The sequence below is a fragment of the Ruditapes philippinarum genome, unplaced genomic scaffold (assembly GCF_026571515.1).
Source record: "Ruditapes philippinarum isolate M1 unplaced genomic scaffold, ASM2657151v2 ctg2259_1_1_1_1, whole genome shotgun sequence".
NCBI lineage: Eukaryota > Metazoa > Mollusca > Bivalvia > Venerida > Veneridae > Ruditapes > Ruditapes philippinarum.
Genome location: NW_026866331.1, coordinates 175,659 through 202,370, shown reverse-complemented (window position 1 = coordinate 202,370; position 26,712 = coordinate 175,659). Strand labels below are relative to the sequence as shown.

Sequence of the window (26,712 nt, the reverse complement as noted above, 5' to 3'; positions counted from 1 at the left end):
TTGAACTTATACAAAAGGCCATGTGTTCCATTTGTAAGTAAAGTCACGAACTTCATATCATTATAACGATGGGGGTGATCTGTGGATGGGCGGAATTAATTATTTTACTAGATTACTTCTATGTTTTCTTCACCATTTACACAATCTAGAACTTTCACCTCATGTTTCCTGTCTGCCAATATTCCTCTTGCTGCTTTTGTAACATTTTCCTCTATTACAATATTGTGCATGAAACACTAGAACGTTTCGAAAACATTAAATAGTATTAAGAGGTATGTGAAAAACAGCAGTTACATGGCTTCACCTCTTCTATTTTCACCTTTGTTAAACAACTTATATTAATCGAGAAATCACACTTTATATGTCTATGTTAAGGCATGTCATGTCTTTTGGGGTCATACAAATTTCAATTGCCAAAAACTTTTGGGATAGCGTTTAAAAAACCATGGGAAATTTTCTTTTTTAAAAGAATTTTTAGATGCTTTTTGTTTTTTGGGAAATTTCAATTTAAATTTAAATCTGTTTAAATTAGTTACATTTAAAAACAACCGCTCTCCCAAAATTGGGATTTTTTGAAAATCTTGCCTTTTTTTGGGTTTTTAAATTTTGAATAAAACAAAACTACACCAAAGTTTAATAAACATGTTATTTCTAGTTTCTATTATTTCTTTAACCATTAAACTTTTGTTAATACTAGGTATGAAATGAACAAATAATATTAGTGCGGTCAGTTTTAAAGAGATTATTACAAAAATTATATGTCCTTTTATAAATGTATATAAACAAATCAAAGAAAATATTAGATAAATAGACAGAAACATAATCAAATCAATTGAAAATGTGTAAACATTTTATCTCTTTTCGCCATTTACCAATTTCTTTACAATAATAACTTTTATAAGGTTGCAATTTAATCTTTTCTTGCAACCTTTGATGAAATGTTTTATAGAAAAAAAAACCGTTAAAAATGGATGCTTTTTCGGAAAGGGATTATCTGAAAAACAACTTCGAATCGCTTTACTGTCGTCCATTAAGATATAAATATTTCATATGTTCTATGTTTTCTTTCGTTAACGCAAAGCCGTTTTCACAGACTTATAAATTTAGGTAATAAAACTTAAAAGGTATGTGTCTAGCCGATATAGATCTATTTTGCGGAAAAAAGGGAAAAGAAAAAAGGTTTTTTTTTTTGCCATGACTAGGGTTTTTTATGGCCCCAATTTTTGTTTTTGCTTTACCCCCGGGGCCTTTTAAATAAACATTTTTTTTATATTATGCCCGAAAAAAAGACATTTCAAAATATTGATTATTGCCACAATATCTCTATGTAATTTAAAAATAAAGATATTTTAAGTACTCACACAATAGATAAAACTCTACACATATACTCAGTATGGATTCTTAGTGTCATTAAAAAATAAAAAAGGAGAGTTTTTAGAAGAGAGTCACACATTGTATACCTGTAAAAGAGAATGCAGCTTCCCATGCGTAGTTTGCACATTCTCTTATCCAGATAAAACATTTAAGTAAGAATGTCCTACATTTCGATAAATTTCTGCAATAAATATATGTTACTCAAAGATGGGCATAGTATAACTTAAACCTATATGTATACATGTCCAGGTAAGTGACGTTGTCTTTTAGACTGGTATCGATTTGTTGCAATAACCGTAACGTATTAATATACGAATAGCAATGCAAAATAGATGACAGGCATTTTCTCAAATTATGGCTTTTATCAATAATGCATAATCCCTGCTTTCGACTATCAAAATGAAATTAAATGAAAAAAGGATTTCGGGTAGAATTAATGTACGAAGCAGTTAAGCATATATAATCTATGTGTCTGTTGATGATAACTCGATGATAATTATGTATTAATATGTTAGTACTGGTCTGTCAAAACTTGTGTCTGTAACTTACATGGTGATGTCAGTTCTACTTTAAGGAATATGGAATTTAGTTTTCAAAAACATAATATCCTCATGAGTCCATAATTAAATCTTTCCTACGGCATTTTATTTAAAATAACCAGTGCCAGTAATGACAACGACTTTATGCTATATTTACAAATCTTACCAACCTGTCTATCTTACATAATCTGACCTAGTTTTAAATTCGTCGCAACTTTTATTTTGACAATATAATCGCTCAGATTTTGAGTGTAAAGTTCTAGATAGAAAGTATTACACTAATTTATGATGACAATTTGGTTAACAGTTACAGCATAGAAATTAGAATACAATTTACTAATTTGGTCATTGATCATAAACTAAATAAGTTTAGAATATGCAACGCAACAAAACGTATAATTATGAAAAATGGATATTACTCGAACAAAAACAATCAAAATTACATGTTTTAATCATAAATGAAATGCATGTGTGTTACTATCAAAGCAACTACAAATGAAAACTTTTACCGCACGCATAACGAAAAAGAAATGTTGTTGAGATTTATAGGCGTGTTTGTTCAAGATCGCTTCTCAATTTTTTTTTTTTTACCAGTTAACAGAATCAATTATAACAAACAAACTCTTGTATATTTTACCACGATTTACAGATTAACACAATATCTAATTTCTAACTTTCTGCTTTAATACAGTTTTATCTATTAGAAATCTTAAAATGCTTTGAAAACATTAGTTTGGACTACACAAATATTTCTCTTCTTTTTTCGCAACTAACTTTGACCGACGTAATCTGCAAATTTTGTTGAATAAGAGTTCGTTTGGTAGCTAAAAGCTTTCCCTTTATGATAATGTAAGGCACTATAGACTTGTCAGGAAAGGACCGCATGGAAATTCGTAAGAACATGCTGCTTTTGTTTCGTAACATTTTAGCATACATTATCATACATTCACACACTATCTACCACTATGTTCTGCAGTGTACTGTCAGCGACTCTATTAACGGATATCTTTGAACAACGGCAATATAACGCACTTGTCAACGAGAAAACAAGGAATCGTTGTAGAGCTTAGAGAATTCCCTTAACGAAAAGATAAAGCGTTTGACTCTGGACGAAGAAATAATATCGGGAATAACAAGTGCGTGCTTAGCCCGCACAGATATTTCTCTACATCTTTCCGGTATCTCACTGTAACCTACCATATGTGTTGCTATTGTTAAGTAAAGGCTCATATAGTAGCTAAGACCATCTGCTTGATGTCGATTTTAGGTACATGGTCTCTGTTTCAGAGGGACCAACACACTTTAGGGCTCAGAACATCCGGCTTTTCTCCATTACGTATTTGAATAGACTTTTTGTACACTGTCTAACCCCTATTTTTAAAGCGACTGAGCGAACCAAATTTATTGAAGAGGGGCAATATAAAGGACTTATAGTTGGCTAGGGCGATAAAACATTATATTATATTATACTTTCACCAACTGACAGAAACACTATATTTTTAATGTTTTCTATTGTTATCAACTACTGACCTTTTACTATGTATTCAAATATTAAATATGTTGATGTGATAGTATAAACATATAGAACTTGTATATTCTATTACAAAATTCAAATTATATGTGCCAATATCATTTATAGTTAATTATTTTAAATCAATTTAAATGTCTTTTGTTTTATTTGTGTTTGTATGATTACTTTTCATTTTTAGTAAAAGATTAATTATATACGCAATAATCCCTCCGTGACCAATTTAAGAAAACACAATATAATTCAAAGTATTTTCGAGGGAGCGGTATAATCCTTTTGTTTCCATTTATTTTATGTCTTCTTTTTATTATTCAGAAGCCTTATATAGATATAAAATATTTGATGCTTTTACTGTAAGGTTTTCAAGAAAAAATGCTTTAAATTACTTTACTGTCGTACATTAAGAACATACATTTTCATATTTTCTATGTTTTCCTTCGTTTATATTAAGCGATATTAACAGCGATATGAATTTAGATAATAAAAAAATAAAAGCTTTCTGTCTACAGGATGAGTTTCTAACAGACAATGAAATGAAACATGTGCTAAGATTAGCTTTCTTTATGATATTTTTTTTTTAAAAATATCAGATATAGTTTATTATTTAAAATTTGAAAGCGTTCTGTAAATGATGCTGTCTTTTCGACGAATATACATGTATATTGACAGGAACTGTTTAGCATTAAGATATGATTAAAGGTATAATATCAAGATATGGATTTTGACAATGATGCATGTTTCCGAATTTCAAAGAATCAAAATCGATATATATCCCAAAAGGGTCTCAAGGTTTGATTTATCTTACGGAGCCATTAAGCATAATTAATGCAATTGTCTCTTAGGAAATCGGCGACAACTATAGACGTCATTTATTATGTATGTTCTAACATTGTTTTCTCGTTTAGGGCACACGCATTTTTTTACTTGGGGACCATATGCCGCTTTTCATGGAATGGCACTTGCGTGTCACATTGAAGGTTCCATGATAACCGCCATATGAACAAATCTGCGGATGTTTCAAAACTCAATATTGTACCGATTCATGTTAAATGCTGAATTCTGCTTAAGCCGGTGCTAGGGGGCGTGGACGGTAGTTTGCACTTGACAGTACCGTCCATGAACAGGCTCAATCAAACCGAGCCTGCAACATTTTCAATTTTGTTGTGTTGGGCTTTCTTTAGGGATTCTTATTTTCTCTATTTTGTAGACACTTTTGTTTGTGACTAACATAGTAATGTAGGTTCTAATTTTAGAAATATGAATACATATGATAGCCTAATAAAGGACTTAAAGTAAAGACACTTGTCCGAATTTGGTAATTTCTAGGTAATTGCATTTAAACCAGGCAGTGCTAGTAGTGATATTGACTTCTCTGTACTGCCAGTCTTACCAGCCTTTCTCACTTGTCAAAGATTAAATCTTATTTTAACATTGAAATCCTTCAGACACAAATGAACAATTCCGAGTGCCAAATTGGAGAATTACATTACACAAATTAATAAAACAAATTTTTGATGCAAATTATTATGCAAAAACCATCATGTTCTGGTTTACAATATGAATTAAAAACATCTGCTTGGGACAGAATCCAGAATGGCACATCTAAAAAAAACATCGTCAGAGACATACGAGTGAGTATAAACGACTTATTTCAATATAAAATACTTTTACCAACCATATTTGGCTGTAACGGTTTGATAAATATTGAATTTTGCCTATCCGGTGTTTCTTACTTATATTTTTACACTATCGGAAATATTTCTATATAAGCAAAGAAGACCGGAAACGTGCGTTATTCTACGACAATGCATTCGCCATTTTTAGTTCCTTCCTCCGTATTTGCAAACCAACACATTGACGGCGCATATTAGTTTGAAAAATCTGATAAATTTTAAAAATAAAAAACTTTTTTTTTAATTTTGCTGTAGAATGATAGAAAATGGACTAAGAAAATAAATCCGAACACCAATATCTTAAATTCAGTCATTAACGGCGACAAACGTTTGAAGTGTTGTTAACGTGACGTTACAATTTAGCGCTAAACACCTTGTGCAAAACTGTCAAAAAAGAACGCTATTTCAAGGTTGCAAAACAGGTAAATATCACTTTATTTCACTATAAATAGTCTGTGTTTCGTTTGAAAAATATAAAAAGAATTAAAATGAACACTATAAAAACTTTATCAACTTTTAAAAAAAATGTTATTTTCAAAGTTTTTGTGCAAACGGTAGATTTAACGACCGACTTGAAATGCCTTTAAAGAACGTTGCTATCCGAAACTATGAGGCGAAAAGAAATTTAACCTTCAAAACTATATATTCTAGACCTCTTAGAATAGTTCTGAGTGTTCTGTGTTATAATTTCACACGGTATTTCGTTCGGATGTTTGTAATTAATGACTCGCGATTATATTACTGCACATCTGAACCCCACACTATATCATAACACAGATCACTCAAAATAAATTAAGATCCATTCCTAATTAAAATACAATCAATGTACATTATTTTTTTAAAACATCAGTACATTTCTTTTGCAAATCTCGACTCGTTTCTTAAGAAAAATGTACATGTAGTCAACATCACTAATTTCGTTTCTTCACTTATTTCTCATTAATGACATATTTTAATGTGACCCAACAGAGGGAAATGATTAAAAAAATGTGACCTTTATTTGTTATACATCTATTACATAATATTATTTCTTTAAATATTCATTTGATAAAAGATCATTATTAATAATTAGTTTGCATTTCATCGCGAGCTTTTGTACATCATTTAAGAATATGTCAATGCTATCTGAAAGATGAGTCTTCTCCGTGTGAGAAATGTCCATTGCATTCCAATCAGAGAGCTGCTTCCGGCGTCTCCCTAATGACGACATTTTGGTTAACAATTTCTATATTACAGTGTGATTTAAGTAAAATTAAATTAGTTTCACAAGTTTGGTCGGATTTTTTGCTAAAGGAACATTTACTAAATAATGATAGAAGATGCGACACTTTCGTTCCACAAAAAGTATAGGCATCATACATTTGTATTGGAAAATGGATATTTATCTAACAAAACAATCAGGTGTTCCTGATTTGATGATATATATTTATGCACGTATGTTTCCAATCACATCCTATCATTTAAAAGCGTCAGTACAAATAAAAAGCTAAAAACTGTAACAGTTATCATATGCATAAAGGCAGCTTGTGTTTAGTCAATCAATAATGAAAAAGCTGTGGTGTTTGCCAGGCGTGTTTGTTCAAGATCGCTTCTTAAATGTTATTTTACGACTTAAACGAATATTGAGGACCATGAGTAACATTTGTAAGTTAGGTGACGAGCATCACAAGTAAACCAGAAACAAGATGGAGGCGATGTGTTCGTGTGCGGAATGAATTGTTTGTATGTTTTATCACAATGTTGAACTTTAACCGCATATTCCCCGTCTTCTCACTTCAATAAAATTATATCTATTTCACCTTCGAATGTTTTGGAAACATTAATTTGGACCACATGAATACTTCTCTTACATTTTTTCTGAAACTAACTGACATACTCAGTCGACTAATTTTGTTGAATAAGGGCTAGTTTAGTAGCTTCAATTTGTGGCTTTGTAAGACACTTAAGAATTGTCAAGAGAGGGCCGCATGAAAAATGCACCAGAACATGCCGCATTTTCTCTATAAATAATTTGCATACTTTCACACATCAGCTCAACCTTTCTGTTCTGCAATATACTGTAAACGACTGTGAACGGTGAACGGATATCTTTGTTAGGTACTTGCCGTTAGCTCAAAAACAAGGTCTGGTGAAACAAGAGATCGTTGTAAAGAATAGAGAGAACCATATAAGGAAATATAAAGCACTTGACGCTGACTGACCTCAGAAGCACTGTCAGGGGTGGCATGTTCATTCTTTACCTTAGTCGCAAGGATATGTCTCTAATTTTACCCAAACTTCACTTTTAATGAAACAAGGTTCATATATTAGCTGAGACCATTTAATTTGCTTGATGTTGATTTTAAGTACATGAACGTTATTTAAAGAAGGTGACTAGGAGAGGCCAACAGTCGTTAGTCCTAAAAATATATTTAATCACATATTTGCAGCCTCAAACCAACTCCTATCTTCTGAAAATGACTTTCAGTGACTCGTTGAACTAATTCTATTGGAGAAGGCCAATGTAAGGCATTTGTCATTTACTGTAGAAACAAGGTCAGGCGCCGTAACAGCATTTTGATGATTTCTACATGTATTTTGCACTGTGGTGCAATGATTGGTATCAATAAAGAATTACTCTTTCAAAGGAACATGAAAATGTCAATATTGCAAACATTTTGAAAACGCAGCCAAGAATACAATGTTTCGAATTCATATTTAAATGGTTTAAAAGGTGCAATTAAATTATGCCTTTTACAATCCGTGTACAGCTTAATATATGAGATTACGTGTTGTTCTTTTTGGAAATATAATTATATCATAATGTTTTCTTTTATAATTTCTTCAACTGGCAGAAACATTTTATTTCTCATGTTTGTATTGTATTGTATTTCTACGTCTTAAATTAATAAATATGTTACTAAAACGGTATTGACAAATGGAACTTGTAACACAAAAATTTAAAGATTCTGCCTCTATATCCGCTTAAATTTATTCTAAAGTACCTTTTTTGTTATATGTATACATGTTAATTTTAAGAGAACAGAAAACAGTAGAAGGAACAATCCTTTGTGCATTACAAATTTATCCAAACACTTTTAAAACAGAATTCACCGTAGTATGGGGGGTGCGGTATAATCCTTTTGCAAACTTAGACTTTGTTACTTCAGCAAGTATTTCCATTTATGTCTTCATCTAATTATTCAGAAACCTTACATTAATATCAATTTTAATATCTGATGCTTTTACTTTAAAGGTTTATCTGGAAAACCATTTCAAATCACTTTACTTTCGCCAATCAAGAAAATACATTTTTATATTTTCTATGTTTTCGTTCATTAATTCCGGCGGTATTAGCAAATTTAGGTTATAAATCTTAAAAGGTTTGTGTCTAAAAGAAATGTTTCAAGCAAAAAAACAAAGAAATAAAATTAAAAAGATTTATTTTTGTTATGATTAGCTTTACAATAATTAAGTAATGTCTATCACAAGTGTTTCATTCAAATTTACAGTCAAATTAAGGTTATACATCTTATCTTTTTGTCTTGTATCAAGCTGTAGGAAATGTTAATCTATGCGCGACAATGCGACATAGATTTAAGGTATAGTCTCAAGATAAGAATTTTGTCAATGATGCATGATTCCAACATTCGAGGATCAAAATCGATATAAATCCCAAAAGGGTCTCAAGGTTGAATTAACTTACGGAGCCATTAAGCATAATTAAAGTAATTGTCTCTCAGGAAAATGGTGACAATTATAGACCGTCATTCATAATATATGTACCAAACTCCTTATTTTTGTTTGTGACTTATATGTTTATGTAATTCTTCCTACTTTTAGTAGTGCGTACCAATATACAGAACCAAACGAGCTGAATATCTATAAGCTCTAGATTTTATTTTGAATTCCCTTAGATACATAATCAAATTTTCCGAACTCAAAGCATGCCCATTACACAAATTTACAAAAAAATGTATTACAGTACTTTATGGAAGTAAAGTCACAAGCCATAAAACATTAAAAGATTTGGGCGATGTGTTGTTGCGCGTCTTTCGATAAGTAAAGACTCGTTGAGTACATAAGACCCCCACTCCAAAACTATTTATGTCAATGTAGGGGACACGGTTTCAGCTCAAGGAACAAGCACAGGAGGAGCCCGCACTTATTGGTGTCTTTCCTCCATAACGTATCTACACTTGGTCCATATCAACGCTTATGTTCTGCAGCTCATTGTCACATTCTCGCAACGATTTCGTTAGACAAGAAAAGTTTGAACCTCCACTACATTGACATATAAAACAATTGACAATGGATCCAGGAACAATGTCGGGACAGGCACTTGCGAATTTTGCCTAAGCCTGCTCTTTGATATTGAGTTCATTTTTCCTCAACGGTCTTTGAACTAATCAATTAGTTTATTTAATTTAACTAGGACTTATTTGCGGCTTTTGCTATTTTACATATTGGCATACACATTTGTACCTATACTCTTTCATGCGTAGCTCAACCTCCTTCTTGCCAGCAAGTCGTTGCACCGATTCCAATAAACAGTGACTCGTTTTAACGCTTGGAGCATTTACTTAACCGCAAAACAATGCACTTGTCGTTGGCTCAAGAATTAAGTTCAGGAGAAAACAGATTTTCCATGATTTCTCCTATTCTAGTTTCACCGTGACGAAAGTGCTAATATTAATAATGGAATCAGTACAATGTCGTTTTACAGTGTTTTAATATAGACATGTCTTCAGAGGGTCATGAAATTACACTTGGGAAGACATTAAAAGTGAGAATTGAGAAAATCATTTATTATTTGAAGCAGATTCTCAAATCTTTAAGATAAAAAAGAAGCATTTGAATTCCGATAACACTAAAATACAAATTTATAATTTTATATCTTAACATACATTTTTAGTTTAACTTTTTAAGAAAAAAAATGATTATTTAATATTGAACGATACAATTGGACGATTACACAGCTGGAGAAACCATAGTAAAAATTTAATAATTTAATAAAATAGATGTTGTTTTTTTTTTTTTTTTTTTTTGTTTTTTTTTTTGTTGTTTTTTTTGGTTTATTTTGCTATAGTGAGCTTAGTTTAATGATAAATTATCAAACTTTTTTCAGGACTAGTTTATTATGAAAATTTACAGGTGCCATAGACCAAGACATGTCAAATGATGTCTTTTGACCAGTATTAATATACATAAACCAATGCAACATTGATTAAAGGCATAGTCTCAAGATAAGGATTTTTGTCAACAAGGCATGACTCCGATTTTCAAAGATTCAAAATCGATATAAATCCCAAAAGGTTCTCGGGTTGGAATTAACTTACGGAACCATTAAGCATAATTAATGTAATTGTCTCCCAGGAAATAGGTGATAATTATACACGTCATTTATTATGTATGTATTAACTTGTCCGCACTCTTAAATGTGACTTATATGTTTACTTTAGTTCCACTTTTAGGAAAATGGAGCTATATACAGCACAAAAGCAGTTGACATAACAACAGAATTATTATTATTGTATCGGAAGTTTGTGTAATTCTAGCAGAATTGTAACTTAACTCACACAAAGTGATAGAATGGTTGATTACTTCACCAGTATAAAGTTTTGACAGGTTACGCAACCGTGCAATAGGCTTTGTTTCTTAAAACAGCTTTGGGATTTTTTATCTGAAATATCTTAGTCTCATTATCAAAAAGCATAATAATGCCATTTTCTAAATGACACAAATAACAAAAATAACACAAAATTACATAAAGAATACAAATTATATAAATTATATAACTAACACAAATTACAAAAATTACACAAATTTCATTAAATACACTAATAATATAAATAGCACAAATTTCATAAAATACACAAATTATATAAGTAACACAAATTACATAAATAACACAAATTCTATAAATTACACAAAATTACATGAATTGCCCAAATCATATAAATTGCACAAATTCAACAAGGTAAAAATACTAGATGACTATTAAATATTTTCACAACATTTTTACAACATATTTGAGTACTTCAACAATTGACTTACTTTGCTAATGAGCGTTGTAGAGCTTTGTTGAAATATTCTCCTGATAACTTCTTCAATGCAAACTGATGTAAAACATTTGGTAATCTGAAATATACAAAAGCATGGTAATTTTGAGACCCATTATGCATAAAAAACAAATAACATTTTAGTTTTTTTAGAAAGGGCAAACATGAATTTTAGAAAAGGTTACGTGAATTTTATGTCTAAATGGTGCTTTAAAGGGAGACACATTCAAAATTTTCATTTCTTCGTTTTTGTATTTTTCATTCATTATTCTGTAAATGTCTTCAAAACAAATACACAAGGCAGTCACACGAACAAACTTTTTCTCCTTTTAAGGGATAAAATGGTGGTTTCCTTACTTGACACACGTGGGTCAGGTTAGAGCGTTAATATTTCACGATAGTTGACAAAGTGAACTCTGTAATCGTTAAAGAACATGTCAAATTAACGACTTAGACTTGTTTCAATCATACAATATCCAAAATATCTGTTATTGTAACTTCCGGGGTTTGTTCCTGCCACATGACTTGTTTTAAAACTGTTCGGTGATTCCCTCGATGTCTAAACTTCGTTCAACATATATAGATATATTTACACTTAAAACCAAACATATATAGAATTTATACAGAACTTCATGTTGGGACTTTAAATCATTTCAGCGTGATTTGAGTACATAAAACCATTTTAATATTTTTGTCATTAATTTGCCTGAGTATCCCTTTAAGAGATGTTAAAAAGAAGTAGCGATAAATGTAAAATAATTTTTCATAAAAGTAACAAAATATAAACAAATTAGTATTTGACTTTCATCCCAAATACAACACTTATGCCAAAAAGCAACAGATGCAAAATATGGTTCCGGTCATTGGCCAATGAGTAACTTTCTGGATACTGTAAAAGTACACCAAAATTAAAAAGGTTTTGAGAAATAAAAATAAAAGAATTTCTGATGCGTACTGGGCCTTTTTAAACTTATCTCATCATTCTTTATTTTCATTTATTTGAATATCCGGATCTTTTGTGAAATAGAACATTGGTCATCCGGACCGTATTGTACAAGCAACCGCCTACAAACATAAAATTTGAAATTTTGACATAGGTCACAAGCGGCACTGACACAAACGATAAGATAGGCATCAGATTAAAGGTGCTAGACGCATTGGTCTGACTTAAACTATGTTTAATCTTGTTATTCATGCTATATAATATCCATATTTTTGGTGTTGTTGTTTTTTTTTTGTCTGTTGTTTGGTTTTTTGCTGTTTATTTTTAAGATTTTTTTTGTTAATCATATTAAATTGTAAATTTGATTTAGTGCTATTGTTAGTCTAATGTTGGTTAAATACACTTTAACGCTTTTCATGCTTGGTCATTTCACACAATTAAGATGATGACTCTGGAAAGAAAAAGTGGGGGAATGATCTGAAATTTTGCACACAAATTATTGGTCCAGACCTTAATTAAATGGTTGATGAATCTCGAGAGAAAAAAATCCAGTTCTTACATGACAAAAAAAACCCTCAATTTTATTTCATAAAATCCATAAAGGCCATATGATTTTGTAAGTAGATTGTGTCTGTGTTTTCGGACATTTGCAGCTATTGCTTACCCATATAAAGGTATCATTTCCTTCCCTGTATTGATTCTTTAATCAATCATTACAAGTTTATAGCATGCCCGTCCGAAAAATCAAAATCGATAATGAAAAGTTCTTTTTTTCAGTTTTACTTTTTACCTTACACTTACAATTTACGATTGGATTGACATAAAATTATTTTAACTTTTAAAAGACATTGTTGACAAGCTTCCCATGCAAATTGATTGTGTACGTTTATTATACCTAAGAACATCTAGTTTCTGTTTTCACATGGTTTCTATTTATAGTTAGATAGAGGTATATCAATAAAAGAAAGTGATTGACTGATCTATATATGTTGTCAAATGCGGGTAATTTTATATTCTTCTCTTTGTTTATGTCGGACCGCTGGTAGCTATCACATATATCACATTTAGTACAATGTAATCTATAACTATCATCAGCGTTGGGAAACTATTTTATCCACGAGGACTACTATTTGTAGTTGTAATTAGTCACACTACAAATTGTCAATAGGCAATCTCATTGAAAGTCGTTGTCCCTAAGTGCATTTTTTTTCTTGAAACAATTGATATATAAATCATATTTCAATTAAATATAAAGTCTCTGAAATGAAAACGATATGTCACTATTTTTTGTTGACAGAATCGCATTTTTTTAAAGGAATCGTTCTCGTCTTTTAGTAGTTCTTCTGGGAGTTTAATGAATTTATTGGATGCAACTCACCTAAACAGTTACTTGTTCATGATATCAAGCGCGATTTAACATCCGCTCAATGTTATATATGTCTCGAGTAAAGAGGAGTTATGACTCTTTTACTAACGGGATATGATATTGGGATTTATGAAATATGATTCTTTATGCTATATAAATTAAGATTACCTTGGTAAGCGATGTTTTCTGAAGAGTAAACTATTAAAATTTCCTTGTCACACATTTAAGCTTTGCAACAAATGAGAAAAGAAAATATCCACTTCAAACTTCAATGATAAAACCGCCGCTTATATTGAATTCAAGGCATTTCATTTTCTTTCTAACGTATTTCTAAGTGTTGTAAGTTTCCTAATTAATACAATAAGCTATGGACAATGCGAACGTGTTACATCGAGCTGTCATATCTTCAGAGTATACAAAGGCTGTTGTTTCTTTGGACACAGTATCTTCAGGATTAAGCCAAATGTTTTTTATGTTGTGAGTGACGTAATATAGAGAAATAATATAGAGAAAAAATCAAATGTTGTGATATTGTTATATTGTAAATAATTTTTATTCTCTACCAAATACTAGTATTGGCTCATTTAACCAATAACACCGTGCCATTTTATAAGTTCACTTTAAAAATACGATCAAATAAATCTGAAAAAGTGTTTTATAATTGTTTTTTTTAAGTTTTGTTTTCTTTGGGCTGTTCTTTTTTTAATTTTTCACTAAATCTATAAAAATAATCTTGTGATAACATATCATCAGAAAAATCAGCGAATTTAAACAGGTATAAATAATTCAAATTTATTCAAGTACCAAAGCTCCAGATTGCAATATTTCTTATTCATCCTCATTAAAGGAAAGAGGTCTTTGTGAAAATGCTGTTGAAGAGGAAAATCATGTATAAATTAGTAGGAAGGATATGAATATTTTATCATATTCACAAACTCTACTCGAAATTCTTAAGGATGTTAAGCCACAAAAATGCATGTTTATAATAGATCGACAAGACAAAGGCAACATATTTCGCAGCTCTGACCAGATTATATACAAAAAAATCTGAATTGGTAAATGAAATAACACTTGCCGGATTCCGAAAGATGACAGTATCAGATGATTAATATTTGTCACGTCCAAATTACAATTGTATTAAGATTGTCAATCAATAAATGTTTAGACTGATGTTTTTCTATTCTTTTTTCATGAACAACGGACATGCACAGTAATTTTAAGCAGGGTCCAATGTCAATATTCTTGAAAATGAAGACTCAGTTTGAATGAGTATTTTCATACGGGTTGCTAAAAAATAAGACACCTTTAATGCCAAGAAGCATCGGTTTAAAAGCAAAATATTCAATGTACAATACTAGTAAGAATTGGACCCATTTTTCCCGAATTACCATAAATAAAATGTAATGAGATTAAGTATGGGGCAACTTTGTACAGCTACAAAACAGCACTTAAACAATTTGCAAATAAGATTGGACATTTCCAATCTTAAAACTGATGCTTTCATTAAATCTTTGTTAGATAAATTCTCAAAATATGGGCATATGATTGCGTAAATACTAAGTCAGAGGTTTTGTAAGGTGAGACAATCTCTAGTTAATGCAAAGGCTTACTTTTCTCCTGAAAATGTAACAGTTTCTGAATAACTTTTCCTGTGTTAATACACATCCAGACAAAATAAATGTCCGCGTGCAAACGAAAAACAAGTTGTGTTTTTGCATGAAAAAGACAATGAAAATAAATAAAATATAAGTGTTGTGTTGTGCCATTACAATTTGAACCCAAAGGGGTTAGTTTATTTATCTATTTAATTTAATGCTTTAAAAAAACAAATCGGTTTTTTACTACTTCACATAACTTATTAGCCATATTGACAAATAAATCTACATGTTATCATCGGACAGTTTTAAATTAACATTACACGTGTATTACAAAAAGTGAAGATACCCCTTTTTTCCCAATTACATTTCTGCTTGATTTTTAGAAAGTTTAGACATATGATCGGAACATCCGGAATATTGGCAACAAACGATATATGGCATGTCTGTGACACAATCATAGCGTTAGGTCAGTCGTCCGTTCTTCAACACACAGAGCTCTGACGGATTACTTAATGAATGTGTCATTCTTATAGTGACTGGAAAACAAATATAAAGTGGCATTGTGGCCGAGTGGTTAAATTTAAGTTGCGTTGCTTGATAACAGCTATAGTAAAACATGTCGATGCAATGAACAATATGAACGGTTATAAAGCGGTCATGCAATATGATTTTGTAGATTTCTTAAATCTATGTTATACCACTTATCAGTATTTTATGTGTCGACATTATTAAATGTACTTGAAGCAGGAAATCAGGAGTGTTTGTATTATTGCGCATGCTTGCGTGCAGGCCTAATTCTAAAGCGCAGAAGCTATTTTAACTATCTGTCATAAATCGCTACTGTCTTAATTCTGTTGACTCTTTTTTATGTTTTCAAACTCATTTCCCATTCATGGCAAGCATTTCCACTTGAAGCGAAAATAGAATTATGTTTAAGATTCATGGAAACAAAATTAACCGTCACGACAGGTGTTGTTTTAATGTTGTTATTTTGCTTCTGCTGTTGTTGTTTTGTTGTTTTTATTTTGGTCTTCTTTGCAGATGAACACCTAAGATGTCCCTGCGTGCCTTATTTAATGGACGAGCTGTCATTTTAGTAGAACCACCGATCGCTTTATTGGTGGAGGAAGACCTTTGGTGCATATTCGTGCATTATTTCAGGCATACCTAATTAGGCATGCACTTGAGAAGAGCCACCGATACCAATTAAGCTGAAGGTGTTCGAACATAAATTGGCAAAGAGCAAGCTGTTTGTAATCATTCGACCAGAGATATATCGATAATATGTTTCCTTTGTCGGGCGTTTACGGATTTACTCTTAAAATATGTAATAAAAATTCAAAGTTTGTACAATCGCGTTATTTTGATATTTTTATACCACGTTTATAGCTTAATACCCATTAACATCTTTTTTTATTTGACTTGATTTATTTATATTCAATTATATTGGTTTAAAGTTTAAATCTTTCATGGTTTGTTGGGCTTTTTACTGCGTAAAATTTGTTTGAAAAATGAATTTCATGACATGCAATGCTGTAATGGCAAGAATATTAACTTCGCACTTAACAGCGGTTTTAAACCTTTACAACATATAGTTCTACCATAACTTGCTTTAGAAAAAAAATCAATCTATTAACTTAAAGGCACATTTTGCCTCAGAAACGAATAAATGTTTCCTTCTTCAGAAAGTAAAAACATTTAAAACGTTAAAATATTGGTTTTAGAGGAATTTAGGTGCTTATCACATAAAGAAAGTAGCGTTGAATGTGAAATTATTGGTCATTAAAGTAGAAATATGTAAACAAAGCAGTATTTTGACTTCCATACCAAATAGTAAATCACTGTAATGGTATTAATTACCAGAAAGCAATGGCAGAAGAAGTTGGTTCAGATAATTGGCCAATGAGTAACTTAATTATTTGGAAAATATAGCATGATATCAAAAGTTGAGAAATGAAAATAATTGCGTTTTTAAGGAATAATGGGCATTTGATAGTGTAATTTTAAAAGAAATGCGCAAAGACAATATTTTACGGTGGTAATGTGGTATTTTGCTGACTGAAAATTTCCTGTATCGTTATCAAAAGATATGTCTAGTAGCATTGCATGGTCATTAAACAGTAACCAAAGATATCATTTAGGTGAGGCATTATTAAATAATCGTAAGTTAATAGTCTCTCAAAAGTATTAGACAGATAAATGCTGATATACAAAATCAATAAAGTATATTTGGGTGATATTTTATTTCAAAGACTTATATTAATCGCTAAAGAATTGACATTTATCAACATGTATCGCTAAAAAAATGTCATAAAATGAATGCGGCATTCACAGCTAAAAATGCCTCATTTATCGCTAAAAAATGCGATATTTATCTTTAAAAACCACTACATTTATCTCCTTTGTCACTAAAAATACAACACCTATCGCTAAAATTACATTAATCTCTAAAGATACATTTGTCGCTAAAAATACATTTATTGCTAAAAATACGATGCTTCACCGCTAAAATACGGCATTTATCGCTACTAAAGTGTTTTCTCTAAAGAAACACAACATTTAATTATCTCCTGTATTACTAAAAGTACAACATCTGTCACTAAATAAAGATACATTTGTCTCTAAAAAATACATTTATTGCTAAAAATACAATGCTTTACGGCTAAAATCCGATATTTATCGCTACTAAAGTGTTTTCTCTCGCATCTATTACTAAAAGTACAACATCTGTCACTAAATAAAGATACATTTGTCGCTAAAAATACATTTATTTTTACAAGAATCTTAGAGTACCGCTTTAAGACATCCACATTAGTAATGAAACGGATAAAATACATTTGAAATGGTCGATAACAACAATTATGAGCTTCTTTATTGTCATTTGAAATTTTCAAACATTAAGGCGTTTGAGCTTAAGACATTTATTTAAACATTAAAACCTTTAATTATTTGTGCAATTTTGTTTCTTCTAAGCAGTTTTGGGCATATTTGATTATCTTTCAAAATAAGAGAAATTTAATCTAATATTTTAGTACAAACCATTCCCTTTTCCAATTATTTATATCGCAGTTTACGTATTAACATGAATTTGTGCTCATTGGGTTATGTAAAGTGATAAAGCTATCATTTTCTAGGTTATTTAAGTGACGATGAGTGTGACATAATCATGTGACTTGATTTAAGTACTGATTTGTCAACTTTATCTTTATAAAAAAGATTATACATGAACACGAATATTAAGCTGTCTTATGTTTTAATCTTGGCATATTATATGAAGACGTTTATTTTTGGGTGTTTTTTATACTTAAAGTTTAAATAAGGTATGTCGTTCTTGTTTTTGTTGTTGTTTTTATATTGTTTAATATCATTTCCATTTTTATCTATTAAAAATTAATTCTATAAAAAGTCTTTTTCAATGTATTTATATAGAAAAAAGCCCTACAATGCTCTTTCTATTAATATTTTTTTAATAATTTAAAGCAAAATTGATTCTTAACAAGGAAGTATTCTGACAAGATTTAGCATATATTTTTTATGATTGTGTAATACAATAGAAAGAAAAAATATAAAGAATGGGCTCACCTTTTGCGCCTATCTAATTGTCCGTCACACAACACAAGTACAACTGCCCCAAAAATAAACATTCTTAGCAGTACTCGAGATGTATTGTTATAACACATGTTTTTCTTTTGTCCCCTTTCTACCTTAGTGTTCCTTCTATTTTTCTTTTCGTTTCTTCCAGTCTCACTTTTCCTCTTTTACTAACTTTTTCACTATGTTTCGGATAAATTCGAGCTATATATCAAGCAATTAATTAAAGTATACCAAAAAGCTTGTCTGCTCACCAAACGACAATAACAGATCACTCTTTTCAAAGATTTGTTCTTATTATGAACTCTTCAAAGGTCTACGCAGACGACATTTCCCGCCTTTTAGTGTTTTATTTTAAATTAACTAATTTTAATCACAGTCGATTGTGTCTGCTTCGCCGAAACTTTTTTTCTGTAAAAAAAACGAACAACTTTGAAACAATGGCTAGTCAAAGTACAGTTTTTAACCAAAATGAAAAACGAAGACAATTTTGATACTGTATATGTTAGTCCTTTCGTAACTCTGAATTGAATACAATTCTAACTTTGTTTGAAGTCAGCCTTTTCTTTTTAAACAAAAATATTGGTCTCCGAGGAAAATTCCGGTTAAAATATTTGCCTAATTTCAAGAATAAACATCGATTCGAGATTGAATTAATTGAACAAATGAATAGGAAGATGAAATCGCGCTGTATTTATCAGATCTTTCCTTGCCTATTTCGAATTAACGGTTGAAAACTAAAATGCGCGTTAGTATTGGCGTTTCTATTTGTTCTCATTCGTGCCGATCCTTTATTTTAGTATGGGACACGAAAGCACTACCACAGATCATCGATAGAGTAGGAGTAAATATTTTTCAGTCAGTTATTCTTTGCAATATTTTGATACTATTTTGTACCGTTTTCGAATTATATATAAATTTAATACGATTTATATAATATTATATACATGTCCATTATTATTGAACCAAAATTAGAAAGAAAATAATTAGTTCAAAAGTTTTTGCAATATATATTCATACTCAGTTTTTTAATTAATATTCTCAAAATGCTGTATTTATCAGAAAATTTATGCTTTTATATAAAGAAAATTCTGCCAATTTTATATCATAAGACAATATTAATTATTTATTACCTTTGATTTTGCTAAGATATGAAGAAATCCTGTAAAGATTATTTTTACACGTGTGTATATAGTTCTTTCTACATTTTATTTTAAAACAACCAAAAAATAACTTAAAAGTTCCATAACAACGAAAAGACAAACACCTATTATTACTAGTTTTAAACTGTTTGTTTCGGAATGTTAACACTTTTTATCTTTTGGTACCAAAATCACAAAAGATGATGCTAAGATATCCCAAAAAGTCTCACACTTTCAATCAGACAAGAAAGGAACCTTTCATAAACGTTCGCAAAATGAGTACAGCTTTCGCAATTCTCGTACGAATGAGATATTGTTCTCTTTTACAATAACTGATAATTCAACAATCAGAAATTAGAGCCGTTTTGATTGGAATAATTTCCGGACTGCTGATAGAGTCACTGTTACTAATATAATTTACCTGGCCAGTTATGATTGGAAACGCTCGGGGATATATTACACAGTGGCGTTCGCTCGTGTCACAGCACGAATGTCAATGTCTCCTAACTAATTAACTATAAATGATTCTATGTGCGAAAACAAAAACTCCTGTGATTGTTTGTATGGTAGAAAACTCTTCGTTGACCTACGTCATGTACCAAGTCAAGGCAGTCGGAATGAAATATTGAATTGAATTTTAGTTTGGCAGTAATGTTGTGGGTATTGTGAACGTTGACCTTATTATGTAATTGGACGAGCAGACTATAATTATGAAACAAGTCTGACAACAAAGGGATAGGTAAGGTGTAGGTCGTATAAAATCACGTGTTGGGAAGTTATTCTTAAAAAATGAATTACGCTATCATTCAGACATATCCCGTAACAAGTGTCCATACTTTTTTGTGAGTCATAATTTTATTAACTATGCTTAAATTACATGAGAACAACGTCAAAATTTAATTTCGTTTCTCTCATTAAAGAAATGAGATTGTAGTTTGTATAGCACAATAATTTATATTGCCTATCAGTCCAGGCAAACTTCGATACAGTTAAATGTTTTATTCCGTCTGCTAAGTAATATTATAATTTGAAATTTATTCAAGCACATGAGCATCATTTAAACAAAAAAATAAGATAGACAAGTCAAATCAATTACTTTATTGGCAAAAAAATGTACATGTAAATCGCGAAGTACTTTTTTAGCGGTACAAAACAAAGTGCCGAAAAGTTAATAAATTATAAATTATACATATACGTATGTTTCAGAGTACAATTATTCAAACAAATGTATTAAGTAGATTTAATACTTAGTTGCATCGCTGAATATACAAATTTTGTTAAGTTAACAATTATACTTTTGTTTGGACATTTCATTATTGATTAAGGGGAAATAGTAATAGACTCATATTGTATAGACAAAACCAACTAACGCAACGGAATAATACTTCGCATATGTGCAGTCTGCGATAGGTGCAAAAATAATGAAAGATTTACAACAGTGCAAGTTGAGTTAACGGTGACATAGAGGCGCACCTGTATTTCTTTATTGATCCCTTAACCACAACATGCAATTTCGTTCCAACACTACAAATGAAGACGTTCACACGTAACCTTTGTTCCAGCATAAATTTCACTATCAAAACGTTTTTGTTTTTTTTTGTTTTGTTTTTTTTCAAAATGCAATCACAACTTTCATTACGTTACCAACATCGATTTCCATTACCATAATATTAGAATGTTGATAAAAAAATTTGAAAATTAAATATAAAATAATATGAGAGATGAGAAAAAAGGTGTGCTTTGATAAATCACGTGATTTCAGACTATTGTAGATAAAAGAAAATATAAAATGTCTCTAACTTGTTGTTGTTTGTTTTGTTTGTTGTTGTTTTGTTGTTTGTTGTTGTTGTGTTTTTTGTTTTTGTTTTTATTTTTTATTTGTTGTTGTTGTTGTTGTTGTTGTTGCTGCTGCTGCTGTTGTTTTGTTTGTTTTTCTTAAACTGTAGTATATGTTGATATTCAAAATTCCATTTCTTCCTTGAAAGATTTATATTTTTTAATTTCAGTTTTCTTCATATCCTTTTCAAAGTAAATTGTACTTTAAATCATGCTTTGTTTGTTTCTGAAATAAACAATTAACTTAATTCAATTATTTTCGCAAGTAATCATTGATTTGGCATAAAAGGTGCTATATTTGATATTTATGTTTCGATTTGGTTTAATGGATTGTAAATATTGCATATTTATACTGTGGAATTTCAGCGCTCGCTCACCTACTGTTCATTTTCCTATATTGTTTCGTACATCATTTTTTGTTTATTACATGACATACTTAGTATATTACAGCAGAAAGCCTATGAATCTCTTAGATTAAAAGAATAGCTAGATATCGTTAATAACTACATATGTACGTTATCACATGTATATATGAATTATATAGATTTATGAATAATAAAATTGAATAACTGTTTCTTACTTTTTCTATATTTCGGATATCAATTTAAATATCTTTGTCACTGATATCACGGACTTTAATTGTAATTTAAGTCCGTTCTTATATTTTATTATGTTTTGTATTATGTGTATTAAATAAAATATTACGGATCTGTATGTTTGTCTTTTTGTTTGTAAAAAAACAAAACAAAAAAACACACACACACACATGCCAAAAATTATTTGTACAATATATTTTAAAAAAATGCATCGTAGAAATTATACGTTATACAAGTTTTATTTTTTACGGGGGGGGGGGGATTAAGGGGACTGTTCACGGAGTGGTTGCTTTAAATACAAATATAATTATAAGTGGCGGCGTGGCCGATTGGTTAACGTGTCGTATCAGTAATCTAAGGATTGCTGACCGCGTAGGTTCAAATCCTGACAGGGGCAAGCAGTTGTTGCCTTGAGCAAGAAACTACAGTTATTGCTTAGTACTTGTTGGTTCCACGAACGGGTTCGAGAGTGTTTCATTAGGCCTATAGCTTCCAACACAATCGAACTAAAAAACCTATATAAACTTAATTTTACTATTTGACTACAGCAAACACAAACAAACTCTCGTGAATGATATTTAGCAAACTATAGCTAGTTTGTGCTATAACCTGCGGTGTTGACGAGATTCACCATTGAACGAATAAATCCTGGTATAAGTCCTCTTCAGTATCTCACAGATGTCAGCACATGTTTGGGTTTTTTTCCTTGTAATTTTTGCCTTGTTTCTTAGTCGCTCTTTCTCTTGAAAAGAACGTAATCTATTATTTAGAAACAAATTGTTTATTGATGATGGGCGGTAACGGGGGTCAGTGACCAATGCTTTTCCCATTTCTAAACCATCTCATTAGTGTTTGTAATGGAAGATAACTTATTTATTTCACAGAATAATTTGATTTTACTTCTTTTTTTCTTTGTAGGTGTTTTGTAACTTTTCTTTACGTAATATCTATGTTAAACATTGTAGTATCCTTGTTAAACATGTTGATGCCTTTGTTAAACCAGGTTGTAACTTCGTTTTACATGGTTTTACCTGATGATGCCTTTGTTAAACCTGCAGTACCTTTGCTTAATCGTGAAGTACCTCTGTCGAACCTGATAATGCCTTCATGAGACCTTGTGCATTTATTAAACCTGTTTGTATAACTTGGTAGCAACTCTGATAAACTTGGTAATACCTTCAATAAATCTAGTGGAAACTTTGATAAGAATGGTAGTAAAACCAGCTAAGTACTACGTATACTTTTCATATTTGATTTACCTGGTAGTACCTTTGAGAAATATGGTATCAAACCATATGGAATTCAATGGTATTGACTATCCTCTATACGATTTTTATATAGAGGATATTGAATGGGTGTCGTTTCAATACTAAATTTATTGAACAAGTTGAATAAAACCATATTATGCGAGCCTCTCTGACACCGCAAAAGTCTATGACAAGGTCTCGTTCTAGACGATTTTTATCTAACTAAAATACAAATTTAGAATTTCATTTTTTTCATAACCATACAAAAATAAAAGTATACAAAAATTCATGATGTAAATGCAGTTTGCTGAAAAAGCTCGATGAAGGCAAAGAGAAGTTCTAATTGGATATCAATAATAGATATTTTAGGAATAACTTTGGATAACATCGACACATATTATACACACTTTGATATCAAAGCAATTTCTAATTTTGGGACCGGTCCCAATAAAGGGCATGGATAAATATTAGCAATAAAATTCAGGCACTGCGTCTCTTTAATTATTAACAAGATCTGATAATGGCGGCGACCTCTTTGATTTTTTAACGGCGTACAAGTTTTCTATATCCATACTGATTCATCTCAGTAATTATAGGAGCTAAATATTTATGAAAATATGCGGTATACGAGTTTGGTGTATTGACAAAGGTCCCTTTTATGTATCCAGCATATTATCTACAATATACAGGTATATAAATGGTCCCCTGACAATTAAACGGTATAATTTATTTAAATATGCCTATATGTACACAATATCTATACATCAGAATACGAATGCTTTCCATCTGAGAATACTTTCATAAACCAAACGTTGAAAATTAATCAATGAGAAATGTATTTGAAGTCTATGACTGCATGTATGCGTCAACTCTATAGCGCTAATAAGAACATAAATGAGCCGCGTCACGACAAAACCAACATAATGGGTTTGCGACCAGCATGGATCCAGACCAGTCTGCGCATCCGCGCAGTCTGATCAGGATCCATGCTGTTCGCTTACCAACTCTATTACAAGTAGAGAAACTGATAGCGAACAGCATGGATCCTGATCACACTGCGCGGATGCGCAGGCTGGTCTGGACCCATGCTGGTCACAAACGCATTGCGTTGGATTTGTCATGACGCGGCTCAAATATTAAACAAGTATAGATTCTTTTTAACAAAAAGTCTTTTATCGAATAAAGAGGCTGAACAGTGAAGTTTTCAAATTTAAACTTTTTTTCAAGCCTGGGCAATGTTTACTCACAGCAAACAAATTGTTCAACTGGCAGTATTATCAGGGTGGTCTCAAAGTTATCCCAACGGCACACTGGAGAAACCGAAAGACACGTCCGAACCGAGGTGACAAGTCATAGAATTATACCTCTAATGCTCCGCGTCAAACGATGAAGTCGCGAGTACGTTATCTGAAAATCTATATCAACCGCTAAGTCCCGCTGATTCCTGTAAATGTTCATCTTAATATGCATTTGAATCTTTTGAGAGAAAAATATATACATATTCTTAACGCTCTTGAAATCGTGTTGGCTAACATTATTAATAAGATGTTAATATGTGTTTCCTGTATAAAAGTTTATGTAAACTTAGTGACTTTGACATCAGGGTCATGATTTGTACAAATTGTGTACGTCTACAGAACTAGAAGCCAAATACCTAAGCTTTAGGCATTTTAGACCGAGTTTCATTTTTAAGTCTATTTAAGATGCTGTGACATACATATGCATTAAGCTAGAAGCTTTATAAATCATGTAAATAATAAATAATGCCATCACAAAAGCTCAACGCTAAGCACTGTGAGCTAAACTGAGATATATGTCAATAAAATTTGAGATATGTGTCAATTAGATGTAGAAAAAAAACAAGACAGGCTATTAAAATTATTTATTTATTAACAAGTTCAATTGATAGGCAGAATTTCAAGCTATTGCTCATCATATTTTAAAAATGGTACAGAATCTTAAAAACTGACTATGGTTCATTTGTTAAATAAGATTTGTTTGCCTTCTAAGCATGCATTTTCAATGAGTTAAAAAGAGTTAAAATCAATTGTTTGGTGGGTTTTAAGTCACACTAGCATTGTAAAAGTCCTATGACAAATTTCCTGCTCTACTGGCGGTGAAAGAACTCAGGTGTCCCTCCATACAAGCAGACAGTAAAACCAATGGAATTCCATTAAGCTAGTTGGATAGCTTCCTCACATGATGACAAAGACCAAAGTACCTTGCAGGATTCCAAACCACAGCAGTGCATAGGGTCATGTGGTTTTAAGTTAATGACTTTAACCACTAATCTGCAGACACAAAATCATACTTATTATTGCTTGTAGATTATGTACGATTCATAAAAATAGTTTACTAAAATCAGACAAATTGGTTTTTACTACAACATGATCATAAGACGTAAATGATATATTGTACATTACACAAAAATGAAATTAAATCAACAAAAGATAAAACCACACTGCAAGCTGTTTTATTTACAAATATATGTTCATAAAAACCATTGCTAATCACTTAATACATAAACGTTCATGAAATCAATTGCGCCTTTGTGCCTTTATAAAAAGCAATTTCATAAAAATACATTGCTTATACAAAACTTTCATGAAATCATGCACCTTGCAAATGCTGGTATAAAATGCATTTTTTTAGAACAAAACATATACAGACATTGATTTTTTTTGTTCAAAATCCCCTACAATGCTCTTTTTGCATTTTTAAGAAACTAAATGCATTTTTGTTGAAAAATAGGGAAAGTAAATAAAAGGATGGTCCGCTAACTTGATGAAAATAGATTGTAATGCATACACTAACAGCACAAACAACCTTTTCATTTTCATACACGTAACTTGAGAATACTGCTTATGCTAAAATTTTAAGTTACCATATAGGTCAACTGTGACAAAAAATATATACATATGATGAAACACTATCAAAAATAAATAAATGAACATGTGTCTAAGAGTTATTATATCTCTTTAAAGGGACTCCACTATCTCTTTAAAGGGACTCCACTGAGGTTTTTTTGACATAACTGGAATGATGTAAAATCATTTGCACCCTCTGTTTTTAAGGAATAATATTTCTATATAGCTATAGTCTGAAATTGACCGAAAAATGAAAAGCATTTAAAGCAGCTGCATGCCTCAATATTCATGCTAATTTTCATGAAAATTTGGAAAACAAATGTATTAAAAAATAAAATATTGTGCTAGCCAAGAAAGTAATTTACACACCG

General features: G+C 30.9%; 1 protein-coding gene across 1 annotated transcript in view; it reads right to left on the bottom strand.

The window, feature by feature from the left end:
- LOC132732179 (uncharacterized) overlaps nucleotides 1-19,402 on the bottom strand; it is a 37,490-nt gene extending 18,088 nt beyond the window's left edge. Inside the window, exons 1-2 of the mRNA XM_060718551.1 lie at nucleotides 18,645-19,402; nucleotides 11,151-11,234 (exon numbers count right to left, since the gene is read on the bottom strand). Of these exons, the coding sequence (XP_060574534.1) occupies nucleotides 11,151-11,234; nucleotides 18,645-18,742 (182 nt within the window). The 5' untranslated portion in view covers nucleotides 18,743-19,402. The remainder of the gene's footprint in view (nucleotides 1-11,150; nucleotides 11,235-18,644) is intronic.
- Nucleotides 19,403-26,712: the final 7,310 nt, after the last annotated feature.